At 37.4% G+C, this 20,010-nt stretch overlaps 1 protein-coding gene across 2 annotated transcripts in view; it reads left to right on the top strand.

The window, feature by feature from the left end:
- The window catches only part of LOC127499411 (protein jagged-1b), a 68,406-nt gene extending 51,593 nt beyond the window's left edge, over nt 1–16,813 (top strand). The window contains exons 7-14 of one of the 2 annotated variants that reach the window (XM_051869675.1): nt 4,431–4,550; nt 4,979–5,092; nt 7,769–7,879; nt 10,835–10,948; nt 11,158–11,204; nt 11,298–11,465; nt 13,816–13,966; nt 14,053–16,813. In XM_051869675.1, the coding sequence (XP_051725635.1) occupies nt 4,431–4,550; nt 4,979–5,092; nt 7,769–7,879; nt 10,835–10,948; nt 11,158–11,204; nt 11,298–11,465; nt 13,816–13,966; nt 14,053–14,486 (1,259 nt within the window). In that variant the 3' untranslated portion in view covers nt 14,487–16,813. Of the gene's footprint in view, nt 1–4,430; nt 4,551–4,978; nt 5,093–7,765; nt 7,880–10,834; nt 10,949–11,157; nt 11,205–11,297; nt 11,466–13,815; nt 13,967–14,052 lie in introns of both variants that reach the window. The other variant, XM_051869674.1, reaches the window with a different exon arrangement.
- Nucleotides 16,814–20,010: the final 3,197 nt, after the last annotated feature.

Below are 20,010 nucleotides of genomic sequence, written 5' to 3'. Positions count from 1 at the left end.
GGTGACATCAGGTGGCAAACAGGTGGCAAATAGGTGTTAAAATGGAGAAAAAAACCTTGGGAGAAACCAGGGGGGCCAGTTCTCCTCTGGCCAACAGTGCTTTGTTACGATTCAGGTAGCTATCATAAGCCTGATAGGATCGCAACATTCAAAGTATTTATTCCAGTTCAATCCAGTTGAGGATCGTATTCATCACGCCGGTATGGACGGTTTGTTGAGGAACAATGGCTCAAGTGAGGAGCCAGCAAGACAATTAACACTTTCAGATGCCCAGAAAGCTACTAAAGACATATTTAAAACAGTTCATGTGACTGCAGTGGTTCAACCTTAATGTTGTGAAGCGACGAGAATACTTTTTGTGCGCCAAAAAACAAAAATAATGACTTTATTCAACAATATCCAGTGATGGCCGATTTCAAAACACTGCTTCATGAAGCTTCAAAGCTTTACGAATCTTTTGTTTCGAATCAGTAGTTCGGAGCGTGTATCAAACTGCCAAAGTCATGTGATTTCAGTAAACGAGGCTTCGTTACGTCATAAGTGTATCGAAATTTCAATGGAGAGCGTGACTTTGTTAGTTTGAAACACGCTATTAGTTTAAACTGCCACCGTTGATAATGTACCAACTACCTTAATTATAGCGAGTAGAGATATTGAATATTTGATCTGCAACAAATTTACCAAGATACCATTCGAACAGCTGCTGCAAATTAAAAATGATTGAAGACCCCATGCCTGTTGGATACAGACTACATCACTAAACGGCCAAACATGCTCGGACATTTAAAAGAACAGAAGGAAGGAATTTTTTTCTGTAAGTGATAGGCTAGTTGAGTGAAATTATATTTATATTGTCTTGCTGTACATGTAAAAATCCTCAGGAGGGGATCCCAGACCACTACAATTCATGGCACTGAAAATGAACAGTGTTAAGCATATTTATGTAATTTGAATAGCCCTAAAATAGTCTTGTATATTTCAGAGTCATTAGATTCACTGATTCTAAGACTTAGTGAATAGGCAATGTTTATGTATAAACATCAAGATTATCTGATACGGACCCACGCGTGGGGTTTCGTCAGGGCTTTGTAGAGGTGTAAGACGATGGTCTTGGGAAAACAGAACGTGAGCCGCGCACTTTTTTGGAGGTGGAGGCTAAACAGGCTCTTGCCATTCAGCAGTTATGTTACATATCCATATGGTACTGTCATACCCACACCCACACACACCCACACACACACACACGCACACTCTAAACTCAGATCTCAGGAGCCAGTCCTGCATCATTTTCCATCATAGCGCTGGTTTTAATTTGTGTCTATTTGTATGTTGTGGTTGTAATTCTTCCAGTTAAGCATGCTTTTGTGTTGTGGGTAAATCTTCAGGAAACAATCCATTTGAGTGTAACTCATCCCCTCAAGCATGACCTTGTAGGAATTTTTGGTTAGAATTTGTATGATTTATGAAACAAACTACATATAAACAATGTCTGGGCTGTCAAACTCGATTTGTGTCTAGACCAAATTGTCATTTTGTGTAACCCCTATGAATCTGTGCTTGAAATTATTGTTTAAAAAACCATTTTCCTGCAAGCATCAGTTCCCAAAGGGAGATGCAAATTTTAGTGAGCTCTTACACACATATATATATTACAGATGTTGGTATAGATAGTATAGCTTGAATGGTGGCATGTGGAGCAGGTGTGGATCACAGCTGTTTACACACAGCTATCGATGTTTTTTGAGTCATTTTGAATAATTAATAATTATTTTCTAACAAATCATTTAAAAATGTGTGTTTGTATGTATAGGTGTTTTGTATAATTTGAGAAAGAAGATGGTTCTCTGAATCATGTGGCTTTAATTCGTCCTCAGTTGGTTGGAGGGCTGTTTATTTCTCTTTTTTGTTGCAAGGAAAAATTAAATGATGATAAATTTGCATTGGTTTTGTCCTTACCACAAGTTTCTTATTTCTTAAGTCAACATGAAACAACATTCACCAGTGAATTACCATAATGTGACATTTGTTGGTGAAACAAGATATTTAACAGGAAAAAATGTGGGACGGGACTTGATTTTATCGATTTTTCATGATTGGATCATGAAAAGTGGATGTTTGTTGCTAAATTTTGCGGTCACCACTGCAAACCATTATTTGTTGAAAGTGAAGTGGCTTTGGAGACATCAGCGCAAAAGGAAAGCCATTTCAGAGGTGGAGCAAGTTATTAGATTTGAATGAAAGATTGAGAAGACAAACATTTTCATTCTTTGGAATAACATGCACTTATCAGTCACACACAATAACACTGGCAATATGCATTAATGAAATAAATAAGGCAAGTTTTGATTTAGTCAGGACTTTTTGATTTTTGTATACTTCATGTACTTTAAGTAGCAATATCTATCAACTTGAATGAGCATGACTGTCTTGAATTGTTTGTAAATTACACTAATACTAGTTGGTTTAAGAAAGCGGTCAAGACAATAATAAATGCTCTTACATGTCCAATGAAAAAGAAGCAATTTGGGCATTACTAAGTATTTTGTCTGTCATCAAATCTTTCCATCTCGCGTATACTGTACCGATGTTTATGCTCGTTTTTGTCTTTTATTGATCTTTTTGTCTTCTGACTTCAGACGTTTTCGGTTTCTTCTGCTGTATAGGTACTGATTCTTCCGTTGTCTCCACTGGTAAAGCTCAATAATAAGTGTGTTAAATGTCTAATTTTTTGCTTTTCGCTTCATAAAACAACACTTCATCACTAGTGTATCTACAGAGATTCTCTCTGACGTTTAGTGAAAACTTTAATTTTGAATTAGTGTTGACTTAAACGGTTAGTTCACCAGAAATTAAATTTCTGTCATCATGTGCTCACCGTCATGTCGTTCCAAACCCGTAAGACTTTCGTTCATCTTCGGAGCACAAATGAAGTATGAACATCGCAATATCCATATGAATTGAGCGATTTAGTACAAATTTTCTGAAGAGACACGATCGCTTTATATGATGAACAGATTGTAGGGCTGCCCTTGACTAAAGATTTTTCTGGTCGACTAGTAGTGGTTCATTTTAAGCAATTAGTCGACTAATCGCACGTTTATTAATAAACCATATAAATCATAATAAAGAGCCTTTAATGCTTACATAGCCTAATCAGCGCTCAAGCGCACAGATAAAGCTTGCCACAGCACACCGGCAGAAGTAATGATTATGAATGCGTCGGGGAAAAACAGCAAGGAGATTGCTTTAACATTTTAATAATTAATTGATAAACTAGTGTTTTGTGTATTTTCAGCTGCAGTGATGAAGTCGATGATGCTGACCCTTCATCTCCGCAGTAGTGGACACGCCTATATGCACGTTTCATGCGGATTACATAATCTAAGAATATTTGTTTCCATTTGAATTGGTTCATTTAAAAGTAGACATTTTGATTTCTATAGATATATTTTTCATGTCAATGAGGCAGGTTTACATGGAGTTTCAGTTCTTTTCTTTTTTGCTGCTCTCAAGTTCACAGAGAGAGACAGCAGAAAGTGCACCCCGTTTGCTTTAATTGTTTTACAAAAGCACAACATTGTTGTTATTGCGAGTGCACACAAATAAAAGTAGACTCTTCACAGATTTAAAAGATGTATTACTCTTTCTGTATGACCAAAAATGATGGAGTATTTTAAGTGCAAGTGATCGCACCGGCGCCTCCATGTTAGCTGTCATGCGGTAAGCGCACTACTATTCAGCTTTCACGCTCCGCACAAACACTTGAATAGCCCACATTTTTCTAGGGTGACATTAGAGCGAGCGACCATGTAAAGTTGCTACTACTTACATGTTTCAAATGATAAGCCATATTTGAGGTCGATGAATGATAGGTGAGCGTTTGGATGTCCTGCACGATATACTGTAATTACCACATAGAACAGCTGTTAATGATCTGTCCGTCACAGACTGTCAGAAACATTTTGTCCTGCGACTAAGCCACTAATAACCACTAAGCCTCTTCTAGGGGGCAGCCCTAACAGATTGAATTTATGCTTTTATTCACTTATAAACATTGATCAGTGAACATAAACAGAACCTCAGCCGTACTTGCTTGAACTGCTTGATTCATATGGATTAGTTTTACGATCTCTTTATGAACTTTTTGAAGCGTCAAAGTGGTAGTTGCGTAGGCTGTCAATGGAAGGACAGAAATCTCTCAGATTTTATTTAAAATATCTTCATTTGTGTTCCAAAGATGAACAAAAGTCTTATGGTTTTGGAATGACATGAAGGTAAGTAAATGACGACAGAATTGTAATTTTTGGGTGAACTATCCCTTTAAATTGATTTTGCTTGCTTTTTAAACACACATCAGTGTATCAATGTTAATACAATAAATTGTCAGCTTTCCCTAATTGCAAAAAAATCTCTCTCTCTCTCGCATACAGATCTGAATTATTGTGGTAACCATCAGCCATGCAAGAACGGTGGTACTTGTACCAACACTGAACCGAACGAGTACCTGTGTATCTGCCAGGAGGGTTTCCGGGGCCGCAACTGTGACATCGGTGAGCTGACGCTATAAAACACAACCATAAAGTCTGTCAACCCTGACAGCCTAATACAACCATACCTCAGAGATGTGCTGTGTAGTTAAAGCACAGCTCTGCATGTCTTCAGCTTTTGTTTTTCACTGTGCCACCCTGCTTGAGTTTAACCAATTATCTCCTCTGTAAGGATAATTTTAGTCTGTTAACATGTGATCTCTGATGTGGCTCTGTGAGGTGTTGATAAGAGATAAATTTACTGCTCTGGAGTTTAATGCGTCAAACCAAGAATCTCTGTAAGATGATAAATACAGAAAACAAGGGCATAAAACACACACTCTTATGTTCATATTAAAGGTGAAGTGTGTCGTGTCACTGGTGTTGCACAGGATATGACACAGATGTGATGCAGATTATAAGTGCATCTCTTCCTCTCGTCCCCTTAACAGTGGAGCACGCCTGTCTCTCCTCTCCATGTGAAAATGGTGGAACGTGTATTGAAGACCCAGCAGGCTTCAGCTGTGTGTGTGCGTCGGGCTGGACAGGACCTTCCTGTGCCACCGGTAGTTAAACATATGCACACACACACACCTGCACAGACTGCAATCAGCACCAATCAAAGGCAGCTGCTATTTCATGTACTGATGCAACCAATTTTAGTCAGAACTACATCAAAATAATGCTCCTATCTGGAGCAATCACACACACACAGACACATGTAGGATGTACAGATGATAATGTGTCTCAGAGATCAGGGTATAAGAGCTTTTTAAATTCAAGGGCATTGGTTGACTGTTTTAAGACCATTGCTGTGTTTTTACATGTTCTCATCAGTTTAATCATGGGCACTTTGATTGTTACATATACCTGCAACATTTCAGCCATAAATTAATTATACTGTAAAAGCTAACTATTAGCTGCTATTATGTTCAGTACCTGTCTAGTGATGCATGTTTATGCTGAAATAGTACTAAATAACAGTTTGTTTTTTCAAAACATCCATTGTGTGTGTGCGTTAGCTCATTTGATTTATGTTTCACAACTTCTGTTAAGGAAACATAGTGAGTATCGATGCTCCCTGGCTTTCACGGTGCATTGTGGGACTTTTTAGGGAGCGAACGTTTCAGTGCACTTGAAGGATTTTGCGATTGAGACAGCCCTTAAATGGCCGACTCCCTAATCAGTGCCCTGACTACTGAACTATGGAGCTGATTGAGACGCACTCGACCTTTCTAGTAATACTAAAGAGCTTGATTAGCTTGTTCAGATGTGTTTGATTAGGTTTGGAGTTAATGCCCTCTATAAATGTGCCTGTACTTAAACTGATGAGACCATGTAAAAACACCTACATTACCCCTTATCAGTAGGTATGACCTGACTTAATTATTTTTACAAATAAGACTTTAATAAAACTTGCTAGTCTAGTGGCACAATTTTTGTTTAGCATGCAAGGAGGCCTGGGTTTTTTTTAACACAATCTAATATATTTATTTTTTATTACAATTGTTGTCTAGAAGAGAAATCATAATTCTGAGTTGCACAGGAAAAGTTCATGGAAGTTTTGATTGACATGAGATTGTGACAGAACATTCAGTTTAAAGCCAAAGATTTGAGGAAGGTGTGACTTGAAGAAACTGACTTAGATTTAGACTGTGTGAACTTGTGTCTGTCACAGCTTTTTAAACACTTAAAAAAAACACTTTAAAAAAACTTGCATCAACCAAGCAACTAAATAAGATGTAAATAAAGACAGAAATATTTTTATTTGAAAGATGCATTCAAAAGCCTTATAGGCACATATAAGTGGATGGATGGATGGATGAATGGATGGATGAATGGATGGACGGACGGACGGATGGATAGACAGATGGATGGATGGATGGATGGATGGATGGATGAATGGATGGACGGACGGACGGATGGATAGACAGATGGATGGATGGATGGATAGATGGATGGATGGATGGATGGATGGATGGATGGATGATGGATGGATAGACAGATAGATGATGGATGGATGGATGATGGATGGATAGACAAATAGATGATGGATGGATGGATAGACAGATAGATGATGGATGAATGGATAGACAAATAGATGATGGATGATGGATAGACAGATAGATGATGGATGAATGGATAGACAGATAGATGATGGATGAATGGATAGACAAATAGTTGATGGATGATGGATAGACAGATAGATGATGGATGGATGGATAGACAAATAGATGATGGATAGACAGAGGATGGATGGATGGATGGATGGATAGACAGATAGATGATGGATGAATGGATAGACAAATAGATGATGGATGGATGGATAGACAGATAGATGATGGATGGATGGATGGATGGATAGACAGAGGATGGATGGATGGATGGATGGATGGATAGACAGATAGATGATGGATGATGGATAGACAAATAGATGATGGATGAATGGATAGACAAATAGATGATGGATGATGGATAGACAGATAGATGATGGATGAATGAATAGACAAATAGATGATGGATAGACAGAGGATGGATGGATGGATGGATAGACAGATAGATGATGGATGAATGGATAGACAAATAGATGATGGATGGATGGATGGATGGATGGATGAATGGATGGATAGACAGATAGATGATGGATGAATGGATAGACAAATAGATGATGGATGATGGATAGACAGATAGATGATGGATAAACAGAGGATGGATGGATGGATGGATAGACAGATAGATAATGGACAGATAGATGATAGATGAATGGATAGACAAATGGATGATGGATGATGGATAGACAGATGGATGGATGGACAAATAGATGATGATGGATGGATAGACAGACAGATAGATGATGGATGGATAGATAGACAGATGATGGATGGATGGATGGACAAATAGATGATGGATGGATGAATAGACATGATGGATGGATGGATGGACAAATGGATGATTGGATGAATGGATGGATGGGTGGATAGACAGATAGATGATGGATGGATGGATGGATGGGTGGATAGACAGATAAATGATGGATGAATGGATGGATGGGTGGATAGACAGATAGATGATGGATGGATGGATGGGTAGATAGACAGATAAATGATGGATGGATGGATGGATAGACAAATAGATGATGGATGGATAGATAGACAGATGATGGATGGATAAATGGATGGACAGATAGATGATGGATGGATGACATGATCAGAGAGAGAACATGTTGTTTTTGTCTGCAGCAGTGTTGCAGTGCGACTCCAGTCCTTGTGGTCGTGGAGCCACATGTCAAGAGACGGATCAAGGTTTCCAGTGTCTGTGTCCTCCATTCTGGACCGGCAGAACCTGCCAGCTCGGTGAGTATAAAAAGCAACCTCTAACTTCACCCGTCCTGAGCCGTCCTGAGCCGTCCATACATGTCCACACTTGCCTGACTTGGCCTTACGCTCACACTCATCCACAGTCTCACCTGCCGTAACCTGCCTCTACCTGCCTAAACTTGTCACAGACCGTACCTGTCTGTTGATTCTTGTTTATGATCGGTTCCTCACCTCACTCTCAGGGTACATGGACTAGCAATGCAATCTTAAGAACCCATGAAAAAATATTACAGAAACCATGACCACCACCATGTTTGCCATTTGAAACCACTAAATCATAACAATCAAATTCAGAGATGGGAAACTCGGCTCACACATCTTGTGTTTATAAATTCCATATCAGCACAAACCACACTGAAATTATTAATCAGCATCACTGCTCCACCGACCATTATCCGTTAACCCACATCAGACAATTTCATGCTAGAGTGTGCAGTATATTTAATAGCTGAATGAAGAGGAGCTGTGGTTGCTGACTGCTGGTAGAGTCTCTCTCACACTCCACTGCCCCCTGAGGCCCAGATCAGCCGTGGCTCTCTGGAGTCTATCAGTCTCTCCGGACTGTTGACGCTCTGTGAAATACAGTCATGTGTCACAGTGACACCCCAGAAAACAGCCGTTAGCGTCAGCACAAAGACATCTGTCTTTAAAGGCGAGATGTGTGTTTTAATAAGCACAAAAACACCAACTGTGGTTAGAAATAATATTTTCTAGAGTATTTTATTAGGAACAACTTGAGCAAGATTTTTTCCTAATTACTGAGAAATACACACTCATGCTCAAAAGTTTGGGGTCTTTTTTTTTTTTTTTTACTTTTATTCAGCAAGGATGTAGTTAAATTATCAAAAGTGACAGTAAAGGCATTTATAATGTTACAAAAGATTTCTATTTCAAATAAATACTGTTCTTTATAACTAATTCATCAGAGAACACTGAAAATTACGGTTTCCACTCAAATATTAAGCAGCACTACTTTTTTCAAGATTGATAATAATCAGAAATGTTTCTTGAGCAGCAAATCATATTAGAATGATTTCTGAAGGATCATGTGACACTGAAGACTGGAGTAATGATGCTGAAAATTCAGATTTGATCACAGGAATAATTTACATTTACATTTGCAATTTGCTGTATTTTTGTTATACAAATAAATGAAGCTTTTGTGATCATAAGAGACATTCAGAAACATTAAAAATCTTACAGACTCCAAACTTTCAACCGGTAGTGTATTATAAAACAAATCTGAGTCTAAAATCTGATGAGACGAGTTGTGTTAATATCTGTGACTGTACAGGACCTGAAATTGGCAAGTGAATGATCTTTGATATTTCTGCTGCTTGGCAATCACAAAAAGCCACAAGTTTAGTTAATGGAACTATAATTATCGTGTAATTATTTTTTGAGGTCCACTTAACATTGTGCCAAACAGCTCACTCTCATTTTTTTGAATCCTCATTATATGCACATTTAACTCTTTCCCTGACATTGATGGAATTTTTCGGCTTTCCGCCTTTTTTAATGTTATACGGTAGGGGGCACTATTACACATCTTCTGAAAGAGTACAGAATCTCCAGATCAAAACACAGGCAAAAAAAGAGAGAAACAAGCATTGCTTATACATATTGTAGTCTTTGAAAAACGGGGGGGAAAAAAAGAAGAAAAAAAAAAAACGTGATTTTCTCAGCTGTTTTTTTTTTTAATGAAACACCCAATATTCAAGTGTTTTGAATAAAAAAGAATGCATAAAGCTAGAAAACGTTTTTGTTGTTTAGGCTCTGTTTTATTATATATATATATATATATATAATAAAAAAAACAGAGCCTCTGCTTTTAAACAAACAAACAACAACAATATATATACAGAGCCTAAAACAAATTCTTGTCAATGGCCGGATCTACCAGCCAAAAATATTTTTTACCAGCCATGACACAAAAACAGGCAAAAAATTTTTGACATCAAAATTATAGATCAGCCTTTGTTGTTTGGTTAACATTAAAAGACAGACAGTAACAGGATTATTAGGATGCTGTCACTTTAAGTCCGAATGCACACATAGATCATGCGTTTTGTGTTTGCGTTCACTTAAGACATGAGACATCCTATGTTTACTAGGATACTCGCAGAGACAGGCGTTTTGAGTGAATTTTGAGTGAATTTGTCCATTGAAGTTCAAGAAGGCATAAAAGAGAGCTCAACTTCGCGCGATGTCTGAGAGACGCGGCTTTCAGGTCGCACGCTTCAGATGTTAAACTTCCCACACAGCACACGAGTAACAAATTCCCTTTCGCGTGTTCCAGCGCTTGAATATTTACATTGGAAAGGCTGAAACTTTAGTGATGATGCAGCACTGACCCGTCAACTGTACAGAGCGTCGTTCACGTTTGTTCACGTTCATGTTGTCACAACATTGCATTGTTAGAATTAAAAAAATTGTTACTGGCCAAGTTGCGACTGCATTTTTTCACAAAACTTTAATTAACACTCGCCAAGCGCCAAATGCGAGTAAAAATCGGCGTTGGCGAGTGTTAATTAAGGTTTCGTGAAAATGGTGCTGGTGCTGACTGGCAACTTTAAAAAAAAAAAAAAAAAGCCCTGTCAGGGAAAGAGTTAATTCACAGAGTGCCGTCTAGTGGAGTCATCTCGGAAATAAAAATGGATATTTTGCATTTTTATTCCAGTCTATATATAAAAATGTCTTCGCTATTACTTTCACTTCATTAGTTAAACTGGAAATTGTAGGTCAAGTTGAGTGCATGGCATTGTGGGATACACTACCCAGCTCATTATGTTCTGCTGTATACTGCACATAGAAGGTCATCTGGATATTGCATATGTGAAGTTTGCCAATTACACATACTATATACTGCAGATATAGTGGTATGCTAAATATAGCCTCACTTCATCACTGTGCTTCGTTCCTCTTCCTTAGACACTAATGAATGTGAGACTGGCGTGTGTGTCAATGCCCGCTCCTGCCGTAATCTGATTGGAGGATATTTGTGTGACTGCCTTCCCGGTTGGTCAGGAACAAACTGTGACATCCGTGAGTATAAGAACCAGCAAAAACACCGTATGATTGAGTTTTAAATCAAACACGACTGTTTCAGTGCTGGTGGGAAATGACTCTCTGTGGTCTGATCGCACAGTCATTGTAGATCACACGTTATTGATGAATTCTTCAATGAAACCCAGTGTTCTGTGGGTTTCCACTTGGTTGGCTATTGATTTTTTAAAATATCATCTATTCAACAGGGAACAGTAGCTGCCAGGGCTTGTGTCTGAATGGAGGACACTGTAAGGTAAGAACTGATTCACCTCGATAAGCTTACTTCCACCTTGAGGATGTGAAGTTACTGACATTTAAACCATTTCTCCTTGTGTGACGTGTGCAGGACTCTCAGTGTGTGTGTTTGCCAGGATTCTCTGGTAAACTGTGCCAGACTGCGGTAAACGCCTGTGACAGCAATCCTTGTGTAAACGGAGGGCAGTGTGTAGAGCGCCAGGATGGCAGAGGCGTGTTGTGCAGCTGCCCGCTGGGATACACTGGCACCCACTGTGAGGTGAGAGCTTTTTACTGTTTGGTTTGATTATGATGGTGCCCTCCAGTTTTTGTTTTTGAGGTTTATCCAGCTCGAATCAGCAGTGTTTCTCAACCAGTGTTTCCTGGAGGCACACCAACACTACACATTTTTGAACTCATCCAAATCAAACATACTTGATTCAACTCGTCAGATCGTTAGTAGAGACTCCGAGACCAGAAATAGATAAGGTACACATCCAAACTGTGCACTGTTGAGTTCCTCCAGAAACAGGTTTGCGAAACACTGGCTTCAAGTCTGCATGAACTGGAAGATCTGACTGACTTTTCTTCAGTATTTTGACATATTTGCGATTGAAACAGAATATTGATTGAGACAAAATAGAGAGGGGGCTTGATTTTAGCGCACTTCCTCACAATCTCTAGCTGGCAGCAGACTGACATTGCCGACATGTTCTGCAAAAGTCATTAAACTGATGTCATCAGAGAAGGAAAGCCATTCCAGAAGCAAAATTTTAGATTACAAACACAATTTTTTGCCCCTGAGGATTAACTGTTCACCACAAAACTACTACTACACTTCTTAAAAAATCCCTTGTTGTGCTCCACAAAAAACATACAGGTTAAGAACAATGTAAGCTACTCCTTTAACCCACAGAACTTAGTTCTGTAGATGACTGCAGTCTGACTTCTGGTACTTTTGTGTCCTTTTTTGATGCTTTGTGTAAATTTTCTTCTAAATATAGAGCTTTAAGATGAAAGTTTGAATCTGAAAAGATTTTAAAACACTAAGCATCATACACTTGGCGACTTTGAAACTAGTCATCACACATTAACTCTTTACCCGCCACTGACAGAATTTTCCGTCATTTATGGCACGACGCTACCTCACCATTGACGGACTTTTCCGGCAATCCATGTTTTCACTGTTATACGGTAGGGGGCGCTGTTACGCATCTTCTGAAAGAGTACAGAATCTCCGGATCAAAACACAGATGAAGAAGCAACAGAAACAAGCGATAGAAGCAGGGATGCATGATATATCGGGCCACCATATTGGTATCAGACAATATATGTTAATTTTTTTTAATGTTATCATTATCAGCCCAATAAGAAATTTGGCCGATAAATAATGGATTATTTCCTTCAGCTGAGACACTTCAGATGCACACTGTCCACCATGATGGTTTTGAATTGCTTGAAATATGATTGAAATCACAGTTAAGTGCAACATGTGCAGCGTAAGTCTGTCATATAGGCTACATAAAATTATAATGAGAACATATATAATGGCTTTTAATGGTGAAACATTTGTCTTTGTAATCAGGCTTTTGAATAAAATTGTATAAATTGGATTTAGATTTATCAGCCAATATATCGGTTATCTGCTTTCAAATATAAAGAATTATCGGTCATCGGTATCAGCCAAAATTTTCATATCAGTGCATCCCTAGATAGAAGCATTGTTTATGCACAAGTAAAATAACGCAATCATCAAACATTAAACAGCATATAATCAAAAACTGCCTAATGTTACTGAATGTCAAACCCATGATGAGGAAACCACTGTGAAGCTTTGGAGGTGTTGATGGACGTGATCTACTCCATCTATGTTTTCTGATCCGGATGTAGTCTTTGACAAAAACATTATTTTCTCAGCTTTTTGTTCAAAATGTTGCCTTTTTTATGAAACCCACATTCAAGTGTTGATAAAAGAATGCATGAAGCTTTTGTTGTTGTTGTTGTTGAATAGAAGAGGTTCTGTTCATTCTTTTTATATATTTCATGTTCAGATATTCATACAACAAAGTATTCTGGGGGCCATTTTGTGAAAATGATCAAAAATGCTGGTGCTGACTAAAAAAATACACTGGCAGGGAAAGAGTTAAATGACTGAGGATCATAACATTCACACATAAACATGCGCCTCGAGACACATGACAAATGAAAACAATGTTTTCAGCTCAAAACAACAAACATATTTGATATCCTCGGACTGGATGGAATCGTAGTGTGAAGCTAAAAAATCATCATGCACTACATGTATTTTCTGTGAAATCTATCTGCTGTCTGCCCAAAATCTGCAGACTGCTACTTTTGGCAACTAGCGATGACTCATCTAGACTGCAAATTGGGTCAAAAATCGTGTTGTGCATTCCAGCCTTTAAATTTTTTGAATGTTCACCATTCAGAATATACCTGAGATGATACCACTGTATATTTGCATGATCAACTGTGTTTTGTCTTCTTTCTTGCATATATAATAAATTATAGATTTTTTATTTTCTTGCAACTACTTTGCCATCCTATTTATACCACCTTCATAGGCTTAAAATGCAAATCTAGTTTGTAAAGTTGTGACTGTATTTTAGGCAGAACTGGATCCTTGTAATTCCAACCCCTGCCCGAAGGGGGTGCCATGCCACAGTACAGAAGGAGGCTACAAGTGCACCTGTCCTGATGGTTACTTTGGAAACGAGTGCCTGAGCCTGAAGGATTCATGTCATGAACCCCACTGCCAAGGTTAGGAGCATAAACAGGTTAATAGAACATCTTTAGCATGTGAAATGGTGTTAAAATGATCTCTCTCTGCCTCTCTTGCTATTCAGGAGCAGTGTCAGACCCCGGTATGAGCGGGTTCAGTCTTTATATGGTGTTGGTGGGTGTATTTGCCCTGCTTGTTGCAGGCAGCTGCTCCGTGTGCGCACTACTGCTGTCCCGCCTGCACCACCGCCATCGGACCAAAGCGCAGCTACGTACTTCAGCGCCCGAGGACAATGCCATTAACAACCAGCGGCAGTTCTGCACTCTCATCCGTAACCTTGACCACAGCGTGGCCCTACTGCCTCCTGCCCAAACAGTGCCCACCTCTGTGCCCACGCCAGCGCTCTGCAGCGAAGAGATTGAGCTCACTCTTCCTCCCTCACCTGCACCATCTCCAGCTCTGAAGCCAGCCCACGGGCCCAAGCTGGACATCTCCAACCGTGAAAGGGAGAAACTAAACCGCTTCCACTATGCAGAAAACCAGGAACTGGAGGTGTGACTGCACTTTGACCACTGGGGGGAACATGACTTCTTGGTTCGGAGAACAACCTCTGCTGATGAACTTTGTGCTATAGAGATCTGAGAGGGTTCGAATTGAGAAGGAAATTACTGGCACACTCAGCTGAAGAAACTATTATTGACAGACAGGGTCCAACATTTTAATTTGCTGACCTGCCAATGATGGTTGAATTAAGAAAATTAATATCAGTCATGAAAATAACTAAATATTAATATATTTTTTTCAATGATAATTGAATTATTTAAGTTTTCATATGAGATGAGATTGTGAAACTGCGCTGTTACAAAAATGAGGAATGTTATATCACATACAATATGACACCATATAAAGTTCTAGACATTCTCAAACATTCTAGAATAAGAGTTGTTTAAAGAGTCATGATTGATTTATTTATTAGACGGTTTGATTTGAATTGATCACATCATTTACATCAGTGAGAATCATTCTTAGTGCTGCAAAATCGATTAATCGCATCTAACATAAAAGTTTGTTTACATAATATATGTGACCCGTGCTGGCGAAATGAGTCGCAATGGACAAATTTTCAAAAATGAGTTATTGTTATTCTCACATTCTCTATTAAAAAACCTTCAAAATGATGTATGATTTGTTGGAATCTGACAAAAAAGCTATACCTGTTTGAAGTCGATAGAGTCAGCAAAGTCAATTTTAATAAAAATCGAGTTAAAGTTTTCTGAAGGCTCCAAAACAAATTCCTCTATCAGCCTTAAAATCCCTGGTAATACCACCAGATTTGGCACAAACCAAGTCAAAACCTGTATCTATAGGAAAAAAAAATATATATTCAACTTTTTTCCATGATTCCACAATTGTTTGATTAACATTAATGAAACAGACAGCCTATATATTAAGACCGACTGTAACAAACGGATCTAATATGATGTTACACATCAGATGTTTTTAACCAAAGGTTCACTTAAGACATAACAAATAATGTTTTGCGTGAATACTCGCCAAGACGGATTTTTTGAAATACTGTAATTCTGTGTGTATATCGGGATCAGGGCGTCTTTGTACTCGCGCTTCAGATCTGTCAGTCAGCGCAAGATAGATTGTTTTGTTTACATCAGCATGAGTTTGAAAATCACATTTCATTGGTTCAGACTCATGCCATTGAGAATTCGCTATGAATATTCACAAGGTTTGAATGCTGCGCTTTAAAATGATACCAAACTTGTGCTGAGGGAAGCGCCAGTCGTCAAGAAGGGGACAAAGGAAAGGTACTCCTCTCAGAAAACGTACAAATAAAGATACTTTTAGATGTTTAATTGCTATTTGGAGCATTGGGATCGCTAGACGAGGGCTTAATGAACTCATTTTTGTGAAAACCTCAATTTCGACCAAAATTGACATTTTGTACTCATTTTGTCCTTAGCTTGAAATTAACCCGTGCGCATTCCCACTCATTTTGCCAGCATGGTTCACATGTGTGCGTACATATATTATTACATTTATATGTATTATATATCACACACATATGTAATATAATATATATATATATATATACACACATATACTATGTAAACAAACTTTTATGTTAGATGTGATTAATCGATTTGACAGCACTAGATTTGAACCATTCATTTTAGAGTTCCTAATAAAGTTACCAGCCAACTGATGACTAAATTAATTTTATTTATAAAGCTGTTTTTACGCACATTTCATGCTGGGCGAGAGTTAATTTTGGACCCTGTCAGGTCAAAAATGAGTTTGAAAGAAGAGCAAGAGTTTTTAAAGGCCAGTAATTGAGCTTCTTTGAATCCTGGATATTTAAGTGTGTTTTATTGTGTTTACACTTGTGCCCTATATATTTGTACACATTTGTTTGTAAGTGTGTGTGTGTGTGTGTTTGTGAGTGTGTAAGTGTAGATGTATGACTGTGTTTGTGGACGATTCGCCATAAATTTCCACAAAGCCATGCATATCATTGCAACTCCCTGACTTTTTGATACTCAACATAAAAACAGTATATTTGTGTCCATGATTGACATTTAAAGGAATCATGGAAAAAAAATAGCAGCATCGACTGAAAAAGTGCCAGGTGACATCCTTAAAAATCTTGTTAATTATTGCCTGTTATGTTGGAGATGTACAAGATGTATGATTTTTATAATACTTGGATGTATATAGCGCTGTTGTACATATTTTGTACATATAAATTTTTGCCATGTTTTGTACGCTGACTCCTTGCAAAATGTTGCCATTTTAATTTCCTGTTTTCACTCTTTCCACTCAGCTGGTGTTTGCAAGATGGAATTGTAATTAAAGTGCATTTACCAATCACAGCACGTGTGTTTGTGTGTGTGTGTGTGTGTGTATTGTAGCACATTCGGTATATCAGGGTGTGTGTTCGGTAATCTTGTTCTGTATTACTGACTCTTCCTCACTGTCTAATTGCCATTTGGTAAGCTGTGAAGTGAATAAAAGGACATTTGGTCACAGAGCGTCCCGCTCCTTACAGCAGTTTACTGTATGTGTCAGTGAGTTTATTTGGAGTTCACTACCTCCAAATAATATTACAGCATATTCGCAGAGGTAAGAAGTTCGATTAATTTTCGATTCACAGATCAATCATCACTCAAATATGCTCCTGTAAGTTCTCATGTGGCATTTTACACAGAGGTGTAAAGGACAATATTTTAAAATCAGTGTTGGGTGTAATGCAAAAAAGTAAAGTAAGGGATTACTCTTAATTTAATTAGTTACTTCTTGTGTAATTGCATTGAATACTGTATAGACTAGAATAATTCTATATGAAATAATAGTGGATTTAACATGTTAGAATGTATGTTTTTAATGCAACCTTCTCCCTTTAAATACTTTGGTCAGTTCAAGAATAATTTATGCAATTTTATATTATTTATTTGAAAGAATTAAAAGAGCAGTTTCACGTCTATCCTTGTATTGTTCAACTGGTCGAGGTTGATATGGGATTTAGAAAGTAATTAGTAATCCAATACTCTTTAGAGGGAGTAATTAGCACAGTAATCTATTTACACTGATAAAGATGTAATTAGTAGCTAGTAATTAATTACTAGAGTAACTTACCCAACACTGGTTACGATACAGATACTGTCAAAATTTAACCAAAAATACTAGTACCACATTTTAATTGTACTTTTTTGAGAAATGAGACTATTTTTGATGCATCTATAAAGTGAAAACCTCTATAAGGAAACCTGTCAAAATCACTATTTTCTCATTGTTCTGGCCATTTAAAACTATTTGACACAGCAGATGTTAAACTGAAACCACTATGAAACCTGTTAGCTGATTATTTTCAGCATATGATTTTGCAGATTTTTGACATTTGAATATGTGATTTTTAGACTAATAATCAAGAACGGATCATGAACAGTTTTTACCCTTAACTCAAGTTCATTCATCTATAAATTAGGGTTATTATAAAAACATTACTATAGTATCTGATAGGCATAGTTCACTCAAAAATGAACATTTTGTCATCAGTTACTCATACTCGTCTTTCAAACTTGACTTTTTCCATTGAACACAAAAGGAGATACTTATTTTTTTTTAAAAAGAAGAAAAAAATCTAAACTGCACTTGTGTATATAAAAGTCAATGGAGATCCTTACATATAGCTTCAAAAGACTTGGGATACAGTACATGACTTGTATGAACTACTTTTACGACGCTTTCATGCTGAAATGCTTGGATTCATGATTCATGCTGTGAAGCTTTTTTGCCCAGTTTTGGAACTTTCATGATGGTCAGGAATATCATGAACATTCTTAGAATACCTTTTATGATCCACTGAAGTCATGCAAGTTTGGAATGACAATGACGGTGGGAAAATTACAGAATTTTTATTTTTTTGGTTAACTATTCTTTTAAAAATATCATTGGCCTGTTTAAAGGGAAAGATAAAATGGGAGCATGATTGTTTGGCTTTTTTGTCACATTATGAATGAAAAATACAATTTTTATTAAATTAATGAAAGATAAAAGTCATGATGAGATGTACTTTTATGTACCTTTAAGTCTACATGAAATTGTAATGTAGTAAAAAGTATTTTTCCTTTAAATGTAACAGTACAATTATTGTTTTTTTTACATATTTCAAGAAAAGTACAGATTCCCTAAAATAATACTTATAATTTTTACTTACAAGTGCAGTTGTGAAGTACTACTAAAATACTTTAAACCACTGATTTTACATTTCATTTCAGTAGCAACATGTTGTTTATCCCTATTTTTACACACTGAACAATAAGTTAAATTTACTTTTTTTTTTTTGCAAGTTTTTGCACATTTGTTTGAGTAAATTTCACACTTGGAATTATGTGACGTGAAATTAAAGAAAATAACTTTAATTTGGCCAATAAAAGGTTTAGTAATTTCTACTTAGTTGAAGTTTCTTTTGCAATACCTTTTACTCAAACAATATAACAAAAATAACAATAGATATTGTGTAGACACCATATCTACATAATAAAAGTAACAGACCTCAATATTTGGTACACAATACACAATGAGGGTAACATTCATAGGATCGTTTTTGAGTGTGAATGTCATTTTGAGTAGAAAATGAACTCCAAATGTCAATGGCAAGTTAAACCTAACAACAAAGCAATGATAAAACAGTGAAAATACAGCTGGAAAACAGTGAAAAAAATCAACCTTATTAATTATTCATGCCCCAGTGCATGATGGGAACACCATATCAGAAGTTTCGTTTTACTTAATTTTATAACATTGATATTTACGCTTTAAAATCTCCAAGCTTGAATTGAGTACTACTATAGAATTTACTTAGTTTTTTTAATTCATGCCTGAACTAACTTTTTCATGTAGAAATTACGTTTTTTTTCTGTAGTATTACTTCACCACAGAATCATTTTTATCAGTGTAGCTCACAAAATCAACCTAACTCTCAACGCATATGAACATAACTACAAATGTTTTGCAAATCAGTCCAAAATAGTGGTTCACTAAAATACATCCCTGCTCATCTAGAACGATGATAGAGATATAGTAAAAGTGAGTCAGAGGTCAGCAGAGAGCGAGAGTGCCAGACTCGTGGGTATGTCAAATGTGAGCTCTGACCTCTTACAGACAGGGAATGGGCGGATATAACTCTTGCCTTCCTGTTCCCACCCGTCCGTGAGGAAATGTAGGAAGTTCAGTCCTCTTAAAACACATTAATGAGCCCTGTGTCATACACACACTGACAGAGATGAAGTTGGGACCCCCTCCCTCCACACCTGCTGTGCCTCAGGATACCCAGCCCTCCCCTCACTGACAGCATTGTGCTCAAGACCAGCAGGTCAGTTTCTGAATTAGTCCTTTTCCTGTCTTAAGCTGTCAATTGTGTTTAACAGGGTGAGGTCCCAATGACTGAGGTGTTCGGTTAGGTGCCCTTAAAGAGACAATGATTTAGCATGTCATTTACAAAAGGATAGTATTCAGGGTTTGAAATTAAGATATACGCCACAGCGAAATGCGAGTTTAATTATGGCAG

Source organism: Ctenopharyngodon idella, chromosome 18 (assembly GCF_019924925.1).
Source record: "Ctenopharyngodon idella isolate HZGC_01 chromosome 18, HZGC01, whole genome shotgun sequence".
Classification (NCBI taxonomy): domain Eukaryota; kingdom Metazoa; phylum Chordata; class Actinopteri; order Cypriniformes; family Xenocyprididae; genus Ctenopharyngodon; species Ctenopharyngodon idella.
This window is presented reverse-complemented; position numbering and strand designations above follow the sequence as displayed.